Source organism: Lissotriton helveticus, chromosome 1_1 (assembly GCF_964261635.1).
Source record: "Lissotriton helveticus chromosome 1_1, aLisHel1.1, whole genome shotgun sequence".
NCBI classification, from domain to species: Eukaryota; Metazoa; Chordata; class Amphibia; order Caudata; family Salamandridae; genus Lissotriton; species Lissotriton helveticus.
In genome coordinates, this window is record NC_136057.1 from 597,702,986 (window position 1) to 597,727,042 (window position 24,057).

General features: G+C 42.8%; 1 protein-coding gene across 5 annotated transcripts in view; it reads left to right on the forward strand.

Annotated features, from left to right (window-relative positions):
- The window catches only part of IRAG2 (inositol 1,4,5-triphosphate receptor associated 2), a 1,168,119-nt gene that overhangs the window by 449,752 nt on the left and 694,310 nt on the right, over positions 1-24,057 (forward strand). For all 5 annotated transcript variants that reach the window (XM_078674100.1, XM_078674103.1, XM_078674104.1 and 2 more), the window contains 4 exons: positions 2,877-2,933; positions 3,511-3,570; positions 3,654-3,718; positions 3,804-3,906. In XM_078674100.1, the coding sequence (XP_078530226.1) occupies positions 2,877-2,933; positions 3,511-3,570; positions 3,654-3,718; positions 3,804-3,906 (285 nt within the window). The remainder of the gene's footprint in view (positions 1-2,876; positions 2,934-3,510; positions 3,571-3,653; positions 3,719-3,803; positions 3,907-24,057) is intronic.

Here is a 24,057-nt window from a genome sequence, read left to right on the forward strand (position 1 = left end):
CCAGACATCAAATTCAGCTTGACGTATGACTGCAAAACCATGCCATTCCTGGACGTCGAGATCAAGTCCACGCCGGAAGGCCTCAAGTCAACTCTGTTCAAGAAAAAAACGGATAAAAACAATTGCCTACATTACAAAAGTTACCATCCTAAAAGTTTGAGAAACAACCTACCCTACGGACAGTACCTTAGGATTAGAAGGAATTGTTCTTCAACAGAAGACTTTGTGATACATGGTGAAGCTCTGACGAACAAGCTAAAGGAGAGAGGATACCCAGCCAAACTGCTCAAACACTCGATGAAAAGAGCCAGATGGACTCCTCGAGAACACCTCCTGCAGAAGAGGGACAAACCGAAACTGGATAGGATGGTGTGCGTCTCCACGTTTGGACCACATACCAACCCGGTGCAGAAGATCATACTCAATAACTGGCACCTCGTTGAGGAAATCATTCCTGAGATTGGCAAACCACTGTTTGCGTTGAAAAAAACCCGGAGTATTGGACAACAAATTGCTCCGACTAGAGGTACTACGAAAAGGGAAACACAGAGTACACTCTTCAACATGGGACCAGTGAAAGGACACCACAAGTGTGGTACATGTTCGGTATGCAGCCTCACGACTGAAGGCACCCATTTCACGGATGGCAAAAAACATTGGCCGCACGAAGACTTTACGAACTGTAAGACCAAATATGCAATATATGCCATCACATGCCCCTGCGGTAAAGTCTACATTGGCAAAACCACCCAGGAAGTGCGCCAACGCATAATTCAACACAGATCCAGGATAAACAACAAAGTACTGACAGCACCACTGGTGTCCCATTTTTTGAAGAAGGCACACTCGGCCAATGATCTCAAATGGACAATTCTAGCAAGCATAAAGAACACCCCTGGAGCGGGCGGGGACCCAGATGTACGATTGGCACAAAAAGAGGCCTACCTCATCTTGAAGTTCAACACTGCCATGGAAGGATTGAACGATCTTAATGAATTTAGTAACCTGTAACTGTCCATACGCCCGCTACGCGTACCTGTTGCCGCACGCTGCTGCTCGTGCGACGATGTGACACCACATCTATATATGGTGTAGTTAAAAGAATTCTCTGCCGCCTAATTATGAGCTAATAGGTCCACTTTTGCCCCCAACATGTGCCTCTCTTTATTACATTTCAAAATTTCATGCAACTTGTGAGAGAATACATTGGAAACTACGTTTCCCACGATACACCGGTTTGAGCGTGGGCTTAAACACAACTTGACACGCCCCCTTTAGTCAACAGCGGTCTGTTCACACGGAGCTGGGTGCCGGAATCAAACGCTTCTGAATCGTCAAGGAGAAGTAAGGTTATATGTACTGTTGATGCAGTTTATACTAAGAAAGCGGAATTTGACGCTTTATTAAAACGCTCGTCTTGTGTCTTAACAGCGCACAAGTCCAAGCGGCGGCCGCCGCTTGAATAGGCGTCTATGAAGGGACTCATGCCCGTACAACGAAGGTAGGATTCTATCTTGTGTAAACCCCATGTAACACTCCCATATACTCGATGAGGTTTAGTAACTGGTATCCCCCGCTTTTTACAGCTCTCTTGATCTGCATAGTGCATAACTGACGTATGCCGGCACCCCTCCCAGTGATCGTCTTTGACGCACCATTGAGGTATGTCCTGGACGTTGTAGTTCACTCACTAAATATGAGAGGCATTGTGTAGGCATGACCCTAATTTGGATCTTTAAACCTTTTTTCAATTGCAGGGAGTGATCCAAACCCCCAGCCAATAAGGTACCTGTTTAACTTTTAAGTGTGTGAGTCTCCGCGAGAAGCTTATACTAATTAGCCCTTCTCTGATATAGTGTTTGTAATTATTTTATAGTGACAACGACCCCCCAGTCCATGTCCTGAGGAGAACCCGTTACATACACTTGGGTTCGAAACGCGTCGACGTCCTTCCCTGCAAGATACCAATGTTTTAAGGCTCGATAGGAATGTAATGAATACATGTGCAAACTGTAGAATTGCCTCCTTGTAATTCCTATTCGTTGTAGCACTTGGTGATAAATGCACTGTGTATCTTTTGCAGATGATAAACAAGTAGGCCAGTACTCCACTCTGTTAGACCACTTGTTTGTTTCATATTCAGGATTGGTGCCTCATAGATTACTCAACTCGAGGCATAGTACAGTTGTCCATGAGAAGTATATTGTCTTGTATTTCACTGGTGGAAACCCCCATTGATTTGTATTATTGTGTTCAATTTATGGAATGTATTGTTTGTAAAATTCGTTAAATGTTTTGTTGTGTCTTTTGACGCTATAAGAAAAAAGTTTTCGAAATCTTTTTATAAAATAAAAAAGTAATTCCAGACAACCCGGCAAGCCCACTAGTAGCATTTGAGTTACCAGCCCTGGCACACTTAGTGCACACTACTAGGGACCTACTGGTAAGACAAATATGCCAATCATGGATAACTTATCACAATAGCAATTTACCCAGGGAGCACTTGCACTTTGACACTGATCAGCAGTGGCAAAGTGTCCAATGCATCTAAACCAGAAAAACGAAATCCAGCATAACATCAAAACCCAGGAGGTAGAGGCAAAAAGTCAGGGACAATCATGCCAAGGATGCCAGGTCTAACAGGGAAACTTTTACAATCACAAGTATATCAAGTGGGGTTGTGCGGGCCTACAACAACCTTGTCTTTCACACTCAAGCATTGGCGCACAGACATAAATTTGAACACCCGTGGCGGGTAGGCCAAAGCGGAGCCCTAGTTTATGCAACGCTTTGAACTGAATTGAAGATATAAAATATGTGCCTAATGTTTTGCATTGATAAACTATATTCTTAAATAAAACTTTCTTTCCATTCAGATGCAGTTGCAGGATTATGAAAATATTATGGCCAAGAAAGATGCAAGTTTGCAGACGGTTAGTTTTGTGTTTTTCAGTTTGGGGGGAAAAAATGCTGTCGCATGATCTATTTGATATTATCAAATAGATAAGTTGCCTGTTTAATATTATTGTTGAAAATCTTACCTTTTCTCCAAGGCAGCTTTCAGTATACTGTGTCAGACACAGGCTTGCCTGCGTGGCAGATCAACCTGTCAAATGGGGTGTAGAAGGTATATTTCACTTCTTAATTATTCCAGCCCTTCATTTTCAAGGGCATAATAAAGGACAGAAGCTGCAACGTCTATTACAAGTACATAACTGGACTGGTGCTATCCCCCATTCATATTATTTCTAACCATGATCCATCTTGCTGCTTATGTATTTGCACCAGAGTTTGATATTTTCTCTCAATTTTACCCTCCGATGTAAAATATATCGAGTTAATAAAACTCTTGCCTAGAGCCTGCTTGTCAATAAACTGAATCCTTGAAACAGCTGTAAAAAAAACCTGCTGTTTTGGAAAGCTCGTTCTGTGCGTGTGTTATTGTGTATTACAAACGTGGGCTTTGGCAATTGCTTTCAAATGTGATTTTTTTGGCTTTCATGTTTGCAGAAAGAATTACAAATAGATGAATTAAAATCTACGGTTGCGGAGTACTCTTCAGTATTAGAGGTAAGACCAACCAATTTTGCAACCTATAGGTACAAATAGCTCGTAAATATCGGAATATAATTCGTTATTGATTACATTTTTAGACCCTACGAGCCGAAAAAGCAAAAGTGGAGAACAGTATGCAGCAAATGCAGCAGGAGCTTATTTCGTGAGTCCATGAGCTTTCTGGTGTAAAAGACTTTAGCAATAAATTGTGAATAGAAAATAACATGTTCCCTTTTATTTTCTTCAAGCCACGGTATTGTTTCCCCGATTGCACTCACTTTTAATCAGAGCCTTCCTGAAGAAAGGACGTCGCTTCACTCTGAGATGGTACTTGCTGAACAATCGCCAGAGGTATGGGACTATGTGCCGAATATGATTAAAAAAAAAAAAATTGGCGGGGAACTGTGATGCGTGTAATGGAGGCAGGGGAAGTGAGCGTGGGGGTGGGGTCCAATGTGTGGCTAAAATAAACACAATATTCTGTACGTTTTTCTGGTCTTTCACCTTCATGTAACCACATTTAAAATAAGGCACAGCTTAAATGAAAAATAAATACAAGTTAAGTTAATCAGTGGGAAATGCACTATAATACATTAAGAAATCACTATTAGTTAATGCACTGCAGTGGACTGTGTGTGTATCCATAGAGCCACAGAATTAAGGGTCCGATTTATCATTATTTCTCGCAGTGCAACTTGCTGCTCTGAGCTGCATTAAATAGATAGGGCGGAATAATGCCATATTAGACAAAAATGGCACATTCCTGCTTTCTCACTGCGCTAGCACACTATGTGCTGGCTTGCGCCAACGCAGGCACCCTTGCTCAATGGAGCAAGGGTGTCTGTGTTGCAGGCAGGATTGCTATTGTGCAGGAACGGAGACCTTCCTGCACAAAAACAATCCTTAGAGGTGCTTTCATCTTTCTGAGTGTGCTGCAGAATGCCTCACACTTAAAAAGGGGAAGCAATGAGAAGAACTAATGATATTTCTCCTCATTGTAACTCTATAGGGAAGGTGCACAATATTGGCGCATTTTCAGGTTTACTACTCTTGGTAAATCTGTGAATGTGTCAAAAAGCATGGGTGGAGAAGTGGTAACATCCACTCTCCACCAATGTAACGCCTTCCTAGGGCAGAGTAACGCAAGGATGCCTTGCATTAGTCCACGTTTACCAAGCCATGCAGGGCCACGCAAGATTGCTTTGTGGCTTGGTAAATCTGATTTAAGGATTAAGGCAAGGGCAACACAATCCTTTGCTAAATCTGGGACCGAATCTTGGTTGGTGCAGTGGAGAATAGTTTCTTTGGTATTTTTAGTTCCCAGCCTGTAACAGAAAGCACTGTGAGTCTGCAAGTAATTATTTTAAACTTGCATTACACACACATGCTGCTACAAAAAGCACTAAAAGGTCTAAGCTAAAGAGGTGCTTCCAAAATACAGATTTTAATAATATCCATACTGTACAAAGTGCATTTGTTTTTTGTTTTTTGTTTTTTAGATAATATTCCCTTAAAAGCACGCACTTCACAGCTCAGTTGGTAACTCATTTTACTACCATTCAAAACAAATAAATATGTGTTATCAGGAAGCTTCAAGTAATTCCATCAATTAAAGCCAATACCGGCTTCCAAGCACCCTTTACATTTAACAGATTATTCAGTTGTGCGCATTTACATTTCTTTCAGGCACGCAGGTTCCCTGGCAATAAGGCTTGTTTAGCTGTCTGCCTCTCTCTCTGTGTCACAACACAGGAAATACTCTGCTTACACTTCATTTAAACCATTTTAGCTGTTGGAATTAACCGTCCCGGGGCGGTTCTATTCTGACAATAAGTAGGGGAACTGTTTTGCATTAATTAAAAAAGCTGGTCATGTCCCTCTGATCCGGCCCACTTCGACCTCTGTATAGGACTGATTCTTTTATATTTGTAATGAGATTTCTTTTAAAAACAGCCTTTCCCAATGGAAACAGTCTTGCATCTCCATATGTTCGGCGAGGCCACCTTGTGAATTTTTCTTGTAAATGCTTATGTATGCATTCTGTGAAGTCAATGCTTGACATATGACTGTGGATAAAAGGAAATGTGTCAAGGTAAATTTACGGGTAATTTTATTAATCAATTCTCCCTAGCTAGCAGTGTTTACCTGTGTGAAGGGTTCGTCTTACCAGGACAGGCAACTCTTCTTAACTGTTCCTTGGATACATTTCAAACTTCCTTGAGTTCCTTTTTCTGGGTGTGATGTATATTTTAGCAGATGGGACTCAGTTACAAATATGACTGATATCCTGTCAACCTATATTTCCTAATGCACTTCTGATAAGGCAGATGTGATATACGTCCTGTTTGTAATGGAGCAACCCGTCCACGAAACTGTAAATGAAGCCCTTTGTTCCTTCTTCATCCGCCTGCCCCAGGGAATCTCTTAAAAACCCTCCTTACTTTGTACTTTCTGTATTTGTATTGAAGCTCTTTACTGTTTTACAATACTCTAGAGTGGGGAGGAAATGTGAATACTAAGAGCAAAGACAATTTAGATTTTTCACAGCCTGCTGGGCAGAAAATCTGGATTTTATTAAAGACACGGAGGCTAATATTATGCAAATCTCCTTTATTGCCACAGCTCAACAGCAACAATTAGAAGAATATAGAACTGAATGAACATTCTAGAGAAGTATAAAGTCCAATGAAGACCATCCATCTTCCTTCTTTGTCAAACTGCAAGGAAAGATCAACGTGGAGAAGAAAAAGGAATAGAACTGAAGTTAAATTTTCCACCATGGAATCCACGGGAAAACGAAATTCTTATTCTGAAAGAAAAATAATACCATAACGTAATAACATAACGTAATATCATTGTAATTAAAGGGAGGGTTTAAATTCAAAGAGTAGGGTTAATATTAGCCTCCATGTCCTTAATAAAATCCAGATTTTCTTCCCAGCAGGCTGTGAAAAATCTAAATTTTATGGCACGACACGGAGGCCATATTACGCAAGTTTAAAGTGCATTGAGAATATTCAGTGACATTAGGAATTGGTCTGAAGTAATAACTTTTAAACATACTATCATTTGACCAATCTGCAGCCCTTAGGATATATTGCAGTCCACCTCCTTTGAGGTTGAAGCACCCCTGAGAGAGTGTGCACCAAAAATAGATATATCTACCCCACTTTCATGTATGACATTTTTTACCCATCTAGCCAAGGTAGGAGAAGAGAATCCTTTGAGGGGACCTATAATAAATTAATAATTGAGATTCATTCATTCTTAAATTAGCAGTTCTTTTTCCATACTCTTTCAAACATTTTACTACACATAGTCTTTCATTCTGAGGAAAAAAGGGGTAAAAGAGGAAGACAAAGTCTTAGTTTTTTTCTTGAGATAACAACAAACCCCTTCGGGCTGAAACGCCCTGCTAGAAACATCTAAAGCTTTAACATCCAAGGTTCTTCTAAAAGATACCAGACATGCGTAAGTTTAAAAGAAATATGTTTAAGAGAAGTATTATCGCCCCAAGATGATAGAGTTCCAAGAACAACGGTACCATCCCATAGAACATCCCATAGGGCAGTATACTTAGGAGAAGGAGGGTTTAATACTCACATACTTCTCATTATCTTTTTAGTTAAAAGAGACTGGCCAACGGAGATCCCGTTAATTAGAGAATGACCAGCAGAAATAGCGGATCTATAAACATTAACAGTTCTATAAGATAAGCCTGATGTAAAAAGTTCTGAGAGATAGTTAACAACGTTGACTAAATCAGTTGAAATGGGATTAAAACATTGTTGAAGGCACCAGCGAACCCATTTGTTCCATGCCAGTCAATAAGCCTTTCTTGTTCCAAATGCCCATGATTCATCGATGAGTCTGAAAGCATTTGACGAAAGCCCAGGGATTCGCCATTGTCTCCTGAAATCTTCCATGCCATCAGAGTTAGAAGACCCTGTTCTACAAGGTGGTAGAATTATCCCCTTGAAAAAAGGAATTAAAATAGGAAAGTCTACACTCATTTCTAGGATGACTGGGAACCAGGCCTGAGATCTCCAAAGTGGAGTTATAACGACCATGGACTGTTGATAACGTCGAGCATGAAGGAGCAGGTGAGGAAGCATTGCAAACGGCGGGAAAGCATAAGGTGCTAACCCTTTTTATTCTTGGAGGAAAGCGTCTACCTTTTGGGCTTGAGGATCCGGTCTCCAACTGAAGAAATTCTTCAGATGAGTATTCAGACGGTCCGCAAATAGGTCTGTCATGAAGGGACCCCATCTGGATTGGATGGCTAAGAATATTTGTCTGTCCTGTCTCCAATTGCTGGAATCTCTGAAATTCCTCGAGTACCAATCTGCCACCCCGTTCTTCAACCCAGGAATGTGTTCCGCCATAACCGTAATTCCTTTCTTCAAACAATAGGTGCATAAGCCTTTCACTAGGTCTGTTAGACCCTTGGAATGGGGACCTCCTAATTTGCTGACATACTGTACTGCGGACACATTGTCCATTCGTAAGGTTACACAGCTTTTCATTGATTTCTGAGTGAAACAACGAATCGCAAATGAACCTGCTAGTAATTCTAAGCAGTTGATAATCAATTTCTTCTCTTGAGGATTCCAACGACCCCCTGTTGATGAGTTCACACATCTCACACCCCATCCTTCCAAACTCGCGTCTGATTCTATTATCAGGTCTGGTTCCTCCCCAAAAATGCTCTGCCATTCCATGCTTCTACATTCTTCAACCACCAAAGGAGTTGGGTTCGTGATTCCTGATCTAGAGAAATTATTTTTGAGTAGGATTGATTCGGTCTCAGAGAATTTGCCTTCAATCTCTGGAGTGTTCGATAGTGCAAGGGACCTGGAAAAATTGCTTGAATTGTGGATGAAAGTAGCCCCAGTATCTTTGCCAGGGTTCTTAAGGGGAAGCTCTTTTGAGCAAGCAATTTTCTGAGTTCTTTCCTCACTTTCCTTACGTTGTCGCCCGGGAGTCGAAGTTCCGCCTTCACAGTGTCTACCAAGAAACCTTCTTGGGATGGAACTACGCACAATTTTTTAAAGTTTATAATGAATCCTAGGTGTTCTAAGAGGCGTATTGTAAGATCCGTATGGAGTGAAATGGTCATTATGAGGATATCATCGAGCTATATGATCAGTCTCACTCCTCTTTGTCTCAGCCAAGCAGTGACGGGTCGGAGAACCTTGGTGAAACACCAAGGGGCAGAAGAGAGGCCGAAAGGGAGGCTGCAAAATTGGTAAAGTTGCCCCTCCCACGAGAATTTGAGAACTTTTTTGATGGGGTTCCCAAATTGGGATTGTCAGGTAAGCATCTTTTAGGTCTAGTCTCATTAACCAGTCCCCTTTTCTTAAAATGTCCCTTAGAAGGTGTATCCCTTCCATTTTGAAGTGTTGGCAGAGTACTCATTGGTTTAATTATTTTAGGTTTATGACTGGCCTTTGTTCCTTGTTTTTCATTTCTACAAGAAAAATATTGCTGAGGAAGCCTATGTGAGTGCTCTTCACGATCACACCTTTCTTTAGTAATTCCTGAACCTCTTGAGAGACTAGGGCCCTGTCCTTGATAGAGAAGGTAATCTCTCGAGGATATCTGGTCTGTAAAGGAGTATTGATAGTCTATTTTGTACCCTTTCACCGTATTTAGAACCCAAGAATCTTTGGTTACCAAATTCCAATTCCCAGAAAATTGAAGTAGTCTCCCTCCCACCTTTGGAGGGGTATCTGAAAGGTCTGTCCAGGTTCCTACCTGATGAAAAGGAATGTTGTCTCCGTTCACCTCTGAAGAGACGTCCGCAATTCCTCTGTCTCTGAGGGTAGAATTGTTGAGATCCTCCGTAGTTATTGTTGAATCTGCCTCCGCCACGGGCCATAAAGGGTCTTGTGTTAGAGTTCCCGCGGCCGAGGAAACGACCCTGTATTCTCCCGGCCCGGGTAAAAACACGATCATGAAATACTTTTTTAATCTCTTTTTGAGACTTTTGTATGGAGCTAAAAGCGCCAACGTATTTGGCCATATCTTTAATAAAATCCTCTCCAAAGATGAAACCTTGAGAATTTGGCCCCCCGTCATTTTTGGCTAGTTCGATTAGTTTGGGATCGATCTTAAGCAATACCCCTTTCCTTCTCTCTGTAGAGATTGCTGTGTTAGCATTCCCAATAAGGCATATAGCCCTTTGGACCCATTCCCTGAGTTCTTTAGGGTCAATTGTGGAGTCTCCCAGATGAGCTGATTCAGCCATCTCAAAAATCTTTGTAAGGGGACCTATGGTATCAAGAAGGCGGTCCTGACAGGATCTTAGGCCTTTATCCATGCCCTTTCTTGGATCTCTGGATGTTTTGGCTTTGAAGGCCACTACCTTTGGGTCCAATTTGGGGGTTGCAGCCACTTTGTTAGGGAGAGTGAGTCTCGGGCTTTCAGAGCGGAGTCTAGCTCCGACTTCCTTTGGGATATCTCTCCTAAGCCAGAAGGAGAGGTAGTCTCCTACGCGTTGGGAGGGAGTCCATTCTGGGGATAGAGGGTGCTTTATTAATAATGGGTCAAACTTTAGATCTCCGAATGGGTCTAAGAGTGCCAATTTAGGATCTGAGGTTTTAGAAGCCTCTTCAGAGCTTCTCGGTCCTCTCATTTGAGTCTCTTCCACGTCTGTGTTGAAGCCAAAGGAGCAAGATAGTTCGATTTCAGGATCGGAGCTATCATCACTGTCAATATCAATAGAAAGGTTAGGGCCTTGTTCTTGCCCACGTGGAGTGCCCGAGGCACCAGTCTTGTCACCACCTAGAGAGCATGAGAGGGGTGGAGAGGTTTTCACTTTTTTAGAGCCTTTTTGCTCTTTACCACCAAGAGCCCTCTTCTGTGGAGCCTTAACCGCTCCTCCGTTTTGATTGCTAGTGGAAGGACGTGGGGAGATCTTCTGTGACAAAGATTAAAATGTTGTATTAATTGTATTGTCAATTGAGCCAAGTACTTTTTCTAGGGCTTTGTTAACTAGCTCTTCCAATTGTTCTTCAATATTAATTTGAGGTGCAGACATTGTGAATAATTATAGGTAGAGTCAAGATAAGGTATACATTTAAATTAACAGGAAATATGTATTTATATTTTTTTAATATTTGTCATCCAGAGATTACTTTCAGTATTGTAATAATATAGTTTATAATCTAAAAGGGAGTTTTGGGTATTGAGGTAATAGAGTCGTACCGGAGCGTCTTAACAGCTGACCGAGGGTACAGAGACAGTTACAAACAACCGTCAAAGTACGAGGTAAAGGTGAGCCCAATTACATAAAATGGTGATCATATTGTGATCGTATTCGAGATCACTGATGGAGCCCAATGAGTTAAAATGGCCGCCACGCATGTATTAGCGTGCGTGGCGCCTCCCCAGGTACTTTCCTCTAAAGTGTATTCCGGTTCTCTTCAGACGCGAGTAAATGCGCCGAGGGGGCCGGAGAAGAAGCTCCGAATGGGTGTCTTGCCGAGGAGGCAAGTAAGTGGGGTCCCGTTTCGCAGTGCTGCGCTCGTAGTTTGGAGCGGTATGCGCGTGCGAGTCCAGAGAGTTTAAACGCTTGTATTGGGAGCGTTACGCACGCGTGAGCCCAAAGAACTCAAATCTATACAAAGTGTGAACCTATGCCTAATCCGGTTCGAAATAGAACCGGAGGAGAGGGGGAGAGGTTAGTTCTCAAAAGGATTAGAGGAGGAAAATAAATATAAGGTATTAAGGTTACAGATACAGACATTCAAAAGAAAGCCACATAAATTCTGCCTTATAGTTGGCAGGTGTAAGGAATATAAGGAATATTAAACATATATACAGTTGTAATATCATAATGCTAACATATATATTCACACAAATATAAGAATTAAAAGGTTATAAAGCATTAAGTCTGAAAGTAGTACTTATCTTTCTGAGCAGCAGCAACAAAGAAGGAAGATGGATGGTCTTCATTGGACTTTATACTTCTCTAGAATGTTCATTCAAGTTCTATGTTCTTCTAATTGTTGCTGCTGAGCTGTGACAATAAAGGAGATTTGCATAATATGGCCGAGGGGGACGAGGCAAAGCCCAAACACAGCACAGAGGACCGCGCCGTGAGGGGAACGGCTGTACACTCTTGCGCAGCTAACCATCGCCGTGAGGGAAACGGCCGAGGAAAACACCGCAGCTGTTCCGCCCTGAGGGCAACGGCAAAGGACTACAATACCCAGGTGCCCCGGGGATCACCGGCGCACCGGTGACAACACTGCCTGCGCCCGGGGGACGCGAATAAACAGCGGAGCGCCGAGCGTCCTGTGGGGGGCGAGGCAAAGCCCAAACACAGCACAGAGGACCGCGCCGTGAGGGGAACGGCTGTACACTCTTGCGCAGCTAACCATCGCCGTGAGTGAAACGGCCGAGGAAAACACCGCAGCTGTTCCGCCGTGAGGGCAACGGCAAAGGACTACAATACCCAGGTGCCCCGGGGATCACCGGCGCACCGGTGACACCACTGCCTGCGCCCAGGGGACGCGAATAAACAGCGGAGCGCCGAGCGTCCTGTGGGGGGCGAGGCAAAGCCCAAACACAGCACAGAGGACCGCGCCGTGAGGGGAACGGCTGTACACTCTTGCGCAGCTAACCATCGCTGTGAGGGAAACGGCCGAGGAAAACACCGCAGCTGTTCCGCCGTGAGGGCAACGGCAAAGGACTACAATACCCAGGTGCCCCGGGGATCACCGGCGCACCGGTGACACCACTGCCTGTGCCCGGGGGACGCGAATAAACAGCGGAGCGCCGAGTCCCCCGCGAGGACGCGCGCGCGACGAGCCGGGCGGAGCCCTGGCAGAGGGCGGGCCGTCTGTGGCTGTCCGGGGACGACCAGGGACGGGACGGGCCACCTCCCTTGGCTTCACTTGTGAGTATGTGCACAGTTTGACTGGGCTAGTGGAAAACTGTATCTAATAACTTTGGTTGTGACCTTTAAACTATCCCAAATATGTCTATTCAATCTACTTTACCAGACAACTATCTATTGAAAGTAGTCAATAGAATTAATAGTGATAGAAGGAAATCGTTAGGTAAATGTAATTTACCAGACCTCCCTCTGTCTTCATCTTCGGATCCCAATAATGTTGATATAAATACCACCTATGAGACTGGTATAGCAGTTGAGAGTGATAACATCGGTATTAATGTTGAATCCACTGAGGCCCCTGATGTCTTGACTGTGGTGGAAGATATATCGAACCCCTCTGAGACTATTGAAGGTACCCCTCAGCAGTCCACTAGGGCTACAAAATATATGAGAGCATGCAGGAAAACAGCTCTTAAACGGGGAAACCATTCTACAAGAACAAATAAAAAAGACTCCACACATAAGGAGAATATAGAGGAAAAAGGGTCACCATCTAAGGACAGTTGTGCTTACTTTAATACCACTCAAATTGACTTGTTACTGAGTAATATCGTTGATAAATTGGAAAAGGTTGTACAGCCTCTGTTAGTTAAAATTGATGATCTGTCGGCAGAAGTATTGAGACTAAGGGTGGTGGTGGATCAGCACGCAGTTAATTTGGATAAATCCATATCAAATATTAAAGATACTGCGTGCCCACATGCAGCTCCAAAACAGGATAGGGTTCAACTATGTAATACAAATAGTGCCACCCCTATTACTAACGCAGGGAAACAACTACCTAAAAAGTTACCTGTATTGGCACACCCTGCAGCACAGGATACGGGCCGACCTTTGCAGGTACCGGTAGCTGGGTCGATAAGCGTAGTGACGGGCGCTCACTTCCTGATGTAAGAACACCAGCTGCACCAAACAGAGACAACACCGTTTTGGTACCAGCTGCATCAGCTATGTCTGATGCCTTAAGGGGAAGTGATGGGGTACCTGTAAGAACATGCAGGCGCCCAGTAGATCTTCCCCCTGAATGTGTACCCTATGTTGTGGTCCTAACTAATGTCCCGACTCTAACTCAGGCCCCATATACCCAGGAGTCGGCGGATTCCCTAAAAAATAAAACAATTTCTTGGTTAAACCGCCACTGTGGTTACCCAGTTGGCTACTCTGATCAAATTATCTCTATCAGAAGAGTCAATTGGATTGGTAATACTAGGAAGACCTGTGGGGGTGATTGTGTAATTATAAATGTTAAACACCCGCAACACGTTGCAATGGTCTTGCTCAGAGCAGCTGCACTTACGCAGTCTGAGACAGATGTCGTCGCAAGACCATTGGGCTATTTTTATAACCACAGGTTGCCTTCTGCTAATTGTAGGGAGGGGGCAAAGAACAATTCCAATTTTCCATCTACTGGAAATAGACCTGTGTTACCCACCTATTGCCCTGGTTTTCAGGATGGTAGATCTATTCTTCCGATGCACATGCTGAACCCTGCCTCCGGCGGGAATACTTTTATAACACACACCCCCAACCTAGTTCCAACTTGCGATAGTATTTTTTCACCTGCTAATGGGATGGTTTACCAGGTCCCAATCCAGAATAGGTACCAGACATTGAGTTTTCTGGACCAAAATGATTGACATCAGATGGTCCCGGGAACTGGGAAGGAAGTAAAGAGAAACAATATTGGAGAGTTTATTATGTCCGAAATTGAACTGGTTAATAATGTGATTGTAGATTGTATGCCAGTTGGAGGAGAAGATGAGAATTTTAAGTACAATATAGAGCTTTCAAATTCAGATGAGAACTTGTCCGTATCTAGTGATGGACCGCCTATTGTTAGCCATCTTAAGAAAGAGGAAACTTGTTATATAGCCAGCTGGAATATTGCTGGCCTGATGGCCAAGGAAGATATGTTAGGATGGAAAGATTTTATTAGTTTATTTGATATCATTTGCCTACAGGAAACCTGGTGTAAAACCTTTAAAGGCAGTGACGGCTTTGCATCCTATGAACTTCCCGCCTTGGCATCGCCCTTTGGTAGAGCAAAAGGAGGGCTGCTGGTTTTGATTTCAGTCAAGTTGCCAATCTCTGTGAAAAAGCATATAACAGTGGGGGCTTACGCCCAGATTTTATGGCTAGCACAAGAAGCGGGCAAAAATATACTTTTGATTAATTTCTATAATAACATATTTGATGGTACTAGGCACACAGTTATTAATGATTTAGAAAATGTACTAAGTAAGATTGTGAATGATTTTAATGGTGTTTATGAATTTATTTTTGTCGGGGATTTTAATATTTCAGCCTGCCCCTTATCATTTCAAAAGCTATGTGGTGTATATAACCGTTCAGGGGATGCTGATGTTCATTTTCCTCATAATTTGTATGGCGAAACTTTGAATAATTTCCTAATAGATTATATGGAAATTATGGGAAATGAAAAGAATGACCTGGGAGAAAGTATACCGACGTTTAAAGGGAGGGGGGCTAACACTATTATTGATTTTATGTGCATGTCCTCTAACCTAATCCCTTTGTGCTCAGAGCCCAAGGTGGTTGATGTTATGATTAGTGACCATAACTGCCTAACTATTGAAGCCATGATCTGGAAACCTGTCTCCACTCCCAATCTGGATACTATCGTAAATATCGAACCATATAGACCGAATGGGTTTAGGTTGAGGTGGAAAGGAGATAAAGCCGAATTAACATCTGATTCCATCATCAATAACTGTTTGATGGAAATTACGGCGATCCTTGAACAGGATGATAACGTGGCTGTCAGTATTGATCACTTTGATAGAATTAACGCAATCATCAATAGGAAGTTCTCTAGAATAGCAGGGCACAAGAGTAGACTAAAACGGGGATGGTTCGACCATGCTTGTTTTATTGCCCGGAGAGACCTCAAAGAGGCATTAGCAGTTAAACCTAGAGATAAGAGTCTGGTGATTCAACTTAGGCAGGATTATAATTTGACCCTTAAACGCAGAAAGGCTGAACTCCAGCAGGAAGCGTGGGATAATCTTAGCCGAGCAGCAGAACTAAAGAACTGTACACTGTTTTGGACTACTGTAGACAGCCAATTCCTAAAGGACGAGAAGGTTCCAGAGCTTACATCTAATGTGAGCATGGAATCATGGATTCAACATTTTTCCGTTATTTTTTATTCTGGTAATAGACCGGCCTCCTCTGTAGACTGCTGGCCTATCGTTGTTTTAAATATTACTACAGCGGAGGTCATGCATAGTATAAGAGCCAGTAAGGGAGGGAAGGCCCAGGGACCTGATGGGGTACCTATAGATGTGTATGACTGCCCCGGAGATCTGGGGCCCATTGTTGGTTAAGATCTTTAATGCAGCAGTTAGCTGCAAGATACCGTCAACATGGGCAGAATCAATAATTGTCCCGATCTTTAAAAAAGGTGACCGGGGCAACACAAAAAATTACCGGCCAATATCTTTACTGGACTCTTCTGTAAAAGTTATGAGTCTGGTCCTTTTAGTTAGATTAGAGGAATGGGCTGAGACTAATGAGATTTTAACCAACAGTCAGTTTGGGTTCAGAAAAGGTCGTGGCACCATTGAACAGTGCTTGAATTTAGAACTTTTGGTAGGGAAATATACCCAGGCCAAAAAAGGGTCAATTTATCTATGCTTTGCTGATCTAAGCAGCGCTTTCGATATGGTAGACCACGCAATACTATGGGCTAAATTGATCGAAATGGGAGCTCCTGAAGGTATAGTTAACTTTTTGGCCCGCTTGTATGAAAAACTCTGCACCAGTGTCCGGTATGGACCTAATGGGGAGTGTACTAATAAGTTCAGGATCAGAAGGGGAATCAGGCAGGGGTGTGTTTTAGCACCCTTGCTCTTTGCACTCTTCATTAATGAGGTGGATTCTGTTCTGCAGACAGTTACGGCAGACGCCCCAAGAGTTAACAACCTTAACATTCCTGTGTTACTCTATGCGGACGATGCCGTGCTGCTGTCTAGGACACCTCTGGGTCTCCAACGCTTGATGGACAGATTTGTACAGTTCATCAAAAGTAGGAAACTGGTGATCAATAGGTCGAAAACTTATGTGATGGAGTGCGGGCCCGGACGAGCCAAAACGAAGGCCAATTCCCATTATTCCATAGAAGGTGAAACAGTCCAAAAAGTTGATAATTTTTGTTATCTGGGGATCACATTTTCTAAAAATGGCAGCTGGGATACCGAATATAAAGCTGTTAAAACAAAGATGATTAGGAGTGCTAATGGGGTTTTGTATTTGCCAAGAAGTTGGGGAATAGAAGCATTAAGGACATGTTAAAAATCTATCAATCAAGATGTCTTTCTGCGGCCGTTTACGGGGCTGGAGTCTGGGGTGTGGCATCTGCCGGGAGTCTACAGGTAGAGGGGAATAATTTTCTGAAAGGCTCCTGTGCTTACCCAAAAGTACCTCCAACAACTTGGTTCATAAGGAAACAGGGATTCAATTCCTGAATGATATGATTATGCTAAGACCCTTACTACTGTGGTGCTCGGTATGGCTGAATGATGGTACTTCTCTGAATAGAGCCATTATCGAGGATTGCCTCACTTTGGACGAGCACTTAAAGATCCCTTGGATCAAATATACCATCGACTGTTTTCAAAAGGGTTTTGGGTTTAATATGACCACTGATCGAAATTGTGCCTCTGACATTTCCAAGTCTAATATGAAAATCGTTTTTCTGAACCATTGTGCAGAGAGGCGTGCTCTGGAGGAATCAAAACTGTCTACATGTGTGCTGTATAACAGCTTGAACGATTTTATTGGATTCCACCCATATTTGACACAGGTGACCAGAGTTTCGCACCAGTTTGTGCTGACAAGGATGAGGATGGGAACAGTACACCATCTGGTTGCGTGTCCCAATGTAAAAATGCGCCCTACTGGTCCCTGTGCGTGTGATTATAATTCAGAACAGAGCACTACGCACTTTCTTTTGTCATGCCAATTGTACAGTGAGTTACGGAAAATCTTTTTAAAGCCAATGTTGAGAAGATTTGGAGTAAGAACAATTACTGACTCTATGAAACTGCTTTTTAATTTACATCATCCGGACATTTGTTTCTATACGGCCACCTTCCTGCTTTTTTTAACAATTTATTCCATCCCCTTCTGGATAATTATAATTATGTAGTATTAATTATGTATTAGGTGTGTTCACTTTCTCAATATGATGAAATGTTTTGTATATGTAATTTTGTGTGCTTTTATGGACAAGTTTTTTATGTTCCGAATAAAGCTTTATGAATTGAATTGCATATTATGGCCTCTGTGTCGTGCCATGAAATTCAGTAACAGACAATCTGCTTATAGCACACAGGTACCCAATTCCACCTCCATACTCCCTGCAACGTACAACATGGGATGCGGTACAGGGTTACTATCCAGGTAGATATTCTGCAAATATCAGAAATATTTTCTACTTTAGATTTAGCCAATGAAGTTTTCACGGAAGACTGCTTTCTGCCTGTCTTAACTCCAGAGACATCAGTATTTTAATCCTCTTGCTGAGTGTTGCCATGGAGGACGTTTGGGTTGTTCTTGCCACTTCAAAATAAAAAAAGTTTTCTCTAACCCTTCCAATTGGGACTGAACATCTGGCTATAAAACTGGAAAAGGAGAAACGGCTGATAAAATAGTATCCTACCTTCTCTGACAACAGAATGATCTTTTCTGACGAGCCCAGATCACTTCCTGTAAGATTTCTCAACGCGGGCTATCACGGATGGTTGCTACCGCTCATGTTGGGAAACTTTCCATTTGCATTGAAGCTGCCGCTCGAGTAGAACGTCCACTCGAGCAGCAGAAAGAAGCAACACCATCTTCCACTGTGCGAGACAAACACCCGGCACTAAAATCAGTGCCTATGGCGCAAGGTAACCCACTCCACCACTCGCGGATCTCCGTGTAGCTTGGTGGAGTTTTTTTGTCACTTCATGGAGTTCCACTTAGCGGAACTCATCAAACTCCGCTCATGCTTACCCAGACCCAGTTGCCAAATCCATATGGTCAGCAAGACCATTTTACATGTAGGAAGATTTGCATTATAATTAGGGCTCCCTGTTTTATGGTATTTCTTTTTTTAACATTTCCGTCTGTATTTATTTATCCATATTTATTTTGTGTTTTGTGTATAAATGAAGTTGTAAAACTGTACATTTCGATATTTATTTAACTGATATATGCGTACTCATCTTTTGATCGGTCATGATTTTGCTATTTAAGCTGCCAAATCTTACATAACAATACACTTACTAAATATTAGCATTACACCACAAATGTATGTTGACATAAGCCATTATTTAAATACATTTTATCCTGCTTTTTAATTTCCCATGCAGTCCATCCGCTCAGATGTTGGGCTACAATACATGAAAGCTAGTACAGTTAGCCACTTAAAAAAGCACCATTTTCTATATTTATCAATTTTTTAAAATACATGCAGACAGGAAACCGATTGTTTTCTGTCTGTATTTATCTGTAAAAATCCATAAAAACGGAAAACATGGAACCTTAACTATAATGTTCCCCAAATAGTGGACTAGGTTAATGTCCACCACAAAATAAACCTTGAGAGAAAAAAGTTCTGAAACCTCTTGTAGACGTTCAAATTGTTGATTCTGCAATGCAGACAAGAACAGGAACACTTCTATAGCAGGATGATTGATCTGAGGGTAAGCACCCCTTCCACCTCACCAAAACCTGTAAAACCATAGGTGACCCTGTGCTTTAACAGCAGGGTAGACCAAGACAATCTTTGAATAGTTTTTCACGAACTGCAATGTCAATCCAGGCTCACGCTGAAGGAGAACCAGCACCTTACTTCCACAGCAGCAGTGAAATGAGACCTAATGGCAGTTATATGATTGCTGTTGTACACACTGCTAAAATAATTGGATATTGTCCCTGAGAGGCCTGGTTCCTGAAGTCTTCCCCCTCCCACCTCAGCCCTTTTGTTGGGAGCCTCAGGTCCTGAACCGTGGTTTTGAAATGGTAACATTACAGACCAGAAAACAGTGGGAGACCCCATTGCTGAGTCAACTATCAAATGAAGGGAAACCATGCCCTTCCTGGTCGGAAAGGAAGTGCAAATATGCCATGTTGAAGCCTCCTTCTGAATTTTTGCCAGAAGTCTGAAAACGAGTGGAAATGGTGTGAGGGTGTAAAATAGCCTATTGGGCGTAGGAACACGCCTGTCCCCATCAACCCCTCTCAAAAGCGTTTGAAGAACTACAGCAGAACAGCACTGAACAGGCCCTCAAAGAAACCTATGATCAGAATGCAGACAGCTTACGCTTCTCATTTAACACTGCCTCTGCTGGACAAAAGTCCTGGGAAGAGGGAAATGGACAGTCCCTTTAATTTGCTGGAATGCTGTATGTTAACTGAAAATGGAATGGCCTGTACAAATGAAAAATTAGCCCATGACTAAATTTGAGCAGCTAAATGGTTTAGTGGCCGTGACAATGTCCTGCACTTCCAGATCACATATACCTTTGTTACTGTTTAGTCTATCTTAAATCTGACTGCTCCCTCCACCCCCACTCTACAGAGCCAGTATTTGAGGCTCTTTCTGAACTGCAGCTCTTTATTTACATTTAAAAGCACTGTTGTTAGATTGACCACAAATTCCTTGTCCAAGGAGCTTCCTACCCCCGTATTTTGGCCTTTTAGCACTTTTTACCACTGTCTGGTTTGTCAGAGAGTGGAGTAAACCCATGCAGGTATAGTTCTAATCCGGGTCCCCTGTCTCCCTTGATGCACTTTGCCACTTCAGTGTAGTGTAGTTCCTATATTCCCAATAGGCTCTGCGCATTGAAATAATATATCCTATAGATGTGACGTAGGACTTAGGTCTACTAGGTCTCTATAAAATATATTAGACTTAATTGTGAGTGCCAGCTAGCTCAGAGGTCACTAGAAACGTTCTCGAGTTCACAAGAAGGGATTTAGTTTCTGACAACTGCATAAACATGACAACTTTGTTTCCCCAAGATAAAACTGATCGTCAGAGTCGTGGAAACAATAGATAGATATTTTACTCAGTCATTCGTGCATGCTTCGTTTCACTAGAGTTTGCAGAGAAGTAGATAGATGGGTATTTTCAATAAAAGTATTTATTGAACAGTCTTCTTTCTCAAGCAAAAGAAATGAACTGCTACAATCTTAATACCGGTTGCAAAAAAATGCATACAGTAAAAAGAGTAGAATAAAATAATACTGTAAGAGCATTGTATGGTTCCTAGACCATAGATGATTACATACATAAATAACAAAGGCTAAAAAGTAATAAACTGGTGCTTCTAAAATACGCCTACCCCGATGTACCTATCATAGGTCGAGTACGAGGGAAGAAGTAAGTGAGGTGTAGCATAAATTTAGTATTCTTTGCCAAGAATCTATCCAAGATTTCTCTAAGGGTCTAATCAGCTCCGTACCTTGGTTTAAAATGAAGAAGGTCAGGCTCAGGGCTCGATTTCCCAACAACCCACAAGGGTAGCTTGAAAACACTGGAGCTGGATTTCTCGGCAAGAAAAGACAGCGTCTCTCTCAGTACGTCTGCTGGAGGGTTGGCTTCCTTCGGCACTTGCTGTAGAAGGATGCGTCGGGCAAGTAGATAGTCAAACTGCTCCAAACCACCGTGTGTTTGCTATGGCAAGTGTGGGCATATTTATACCTTGAAAGTGCAGAGTTTGACGGAAAGGTGGACATAACGTCATCAAAGAGTCTCCGTTCTTTGAAAACTCCATGAGTTCTTGGACAAGTCAGTATTCGAGCAAGGGGAAGTCCCCAGCTGCTGAAGCTGAGTTTTCCAAGAAATCGTTTTGGATATCCGGAACTAGTTGAAGTAGCCATGCCGTATTTGGACTGCATGAGCTATGTCAAAATAAGGTTATGATTTCTATGCCAATATAAGGATATGGTGATTTATACCTATATAAGGGCATGAATCGGGAATTTTATACTAGGGTCCTAAAATGCTGTATAACAGCAGAAGATATGGGAACTCAGTTCTGAGCTTGATGACTGTAGAGATTACTCAATCTCCAGGTTAGCATGATCGATTCCATAGGGTATGCATCATCTGGACTGGTACTAGGTGGAATGTTTGATTTCTTTAACAGAAAACTATAGACTGTCAGCATCTGAAATGCTTCTGATGTCTTCCACCTTAATCCTAAAACTTTGTGTTTAGTAAAAGAGCATCCAGATAACATTGCATCCCTATTCCTCTAAATGCAGACTTTCTGTCAGGAGGGTGGAGGCAGAATCCTTGTGAAAATCTGAAGATGCGAGTCCCAAACAGACTAGGGTGGTCTCCCCAATGCGCTGGCTTTCAGAATCTGCCAGATACGATTTGTAGTGAAAAGAAAGGTGTGAAAGAGAAAAGGATAGAAAATACAGAAGGCAGAGAGCTGAGAAACCCGAGTGCGTATTTACTCCCACACCCTCACTCCCTCCTCCCCTCCACCCTCCTCCGTAAATACTCGTATGTCGGATTGCCCTTTCGCCTCTCGGAGTGTTGCTGTCGGGTAACTGACGTGCTATAATCCCATGCAGACATTGTTGCCTATGATGCATACCTACAGGGTGTTGTGGCTAGAAACCCTATACAGTATAATTATTCATAAAGAATACGACGCGGTGCTTCGGTGGTTCCTTGAGATTGGCTTCTTGAAGTTGGCTTCTTAAAGTTGGACGCTCATCTTTGCGAAACTTGTAGAGGGCTGTTAGCGACTCCGTTGAGGCCTATTGAAGCAAGCCGAAATGAGGTAGATGTTGCATTGTTATTGAGGTAGATAACGGTTGTATTTCTTGGTAGCTTGAAGTAGGTATGTTCGCTGGTTCCTTCTTGAAGCATCTACCTTAGATCTGCTATTCACCCGGAAACCGGCTCAGGCGAATGTCTTCTTTTGGCGGAGCCGGGTTGTGACGCTTCCATGTCTAGAGCTGCTGGGGCATCCAGGAAGGCCGCCTGGTCCTTGGGATCAGTGAAGAAGTGGTGTTTGCCTTTGTCTGTTACCTTGAATTTTGCGGGGGCCACAAATGAGAATTGGAAATTTTTGCTCCTGAGTCTGTCGCGTAAAGCAAGGAAACCCTTCCAGGTGTCGGCAGTGGGTTTAGAGTAGTCTTGTGTGAGGATGTTGTGCCCTTTCCAGCTGATTTGGTGATTTTTGCGGGCATAGTTAAAAATGTCCTCCATATGTTGTGATCTCAATGACTTGCAGATGATAGGCAGTGCTGTTGTGGTTGTTAAAGACCAGGAGGTAGAAATTCCGGGGAGTAGCTTCCCACGGCTAGAAGTTATTCCTGCTTTGGATTTAGCTACATTATTCCATCTGTTTTCCAAAGTTAAATCAGGTTCCCCCCTGGACTCGGCCCCCATTCACATGCTGCGCAAGGTGCGGGATGTCATTTTACCTGCGCTACTGGAAGTATTGATTTATTCTTTGGCAACTGGCCAAGTGTCCAGATCATGGAAACATGTCATGATAAGAGCACTTCTAAAAAGAAACGGCCTTAATCCTGACGTATGGGGCAACTATCTTCCGGTCTCGCTCCTCCCCAGGACGAGTAAAATCTTAGAGAAATATGTAAATAGAACTCTCTCTGAGTACTTTGAAACTCACTCGATTCTGCAAACTTCCCAGACAGGTTTCCAACCAAATCATGGAACTAAAACGTCCCTGTTAGAAGTAGTGGAGGAATCACGGAAAATTCTCGACCAGGGAGGCTGTGGCAATCATCCTGCTTGACCTGAGCTCCGCATTCAATACGGTCAATTACAGCATCCTTTTCAACAGATTAAGAATGATCTGAGTATCAGGAAAAGTTCTCACCTGGATCAAATCCTTTCTGCAAGATAGGTCATACCAGGTATTTGAGGGCAACCACACCTCAAAAAGGGTTCCACTTACATGTGGATTCCCACAGGGCCCCTCATTGAGCCCCACCCCATTTAATCTTTATCTAAGGCCCCTTGCGGAGTTTGTGCTGCTATATGGAAGCCATAATATAACCTTTGCAGATGACACCCAACTAGTGGTGGCATTAAGCCACCCAAAGAAGGTGCCAGCTAATCTTGCTTGGGAACGGTGGCCACGTGGATTGACCAGTCGTGTCTCAAGCTCATTGGAGAAAAAAACTGATCTAATGATCCTGGGCACTGCTCCATTTCTACGGCCGGCTTGAGTTGGACAAATTGTCTTGGCCCGTCGCCAAAGCCCAAAGAAAAGATTAAAGGTCTTGGAGTTTGGCTGGATAGGTAGCTCAAATTTGACCATCAAGCAGTACAATTAGCAGCTTCATGTTACGGCATCATTAGACCGATGTGAAAATTCTTCCATTTCTCCCTGAATCTGCACATAGGATTATGGTTCAGGTACTGGTGTTATCACGGATGGATTATGGAAATTCCCTCTACCTGGGTGCTCCAAAGTCCTAAACAAGAAAACTGCAAGTGGTGCAGAATTGAGCAGCCAGGTTGCTGCGCAACATCTCCAAAGCACACTCGGCCAAGCCGGCATTAAAAGGGCTACACTGGCTACCAATCAAGGAAC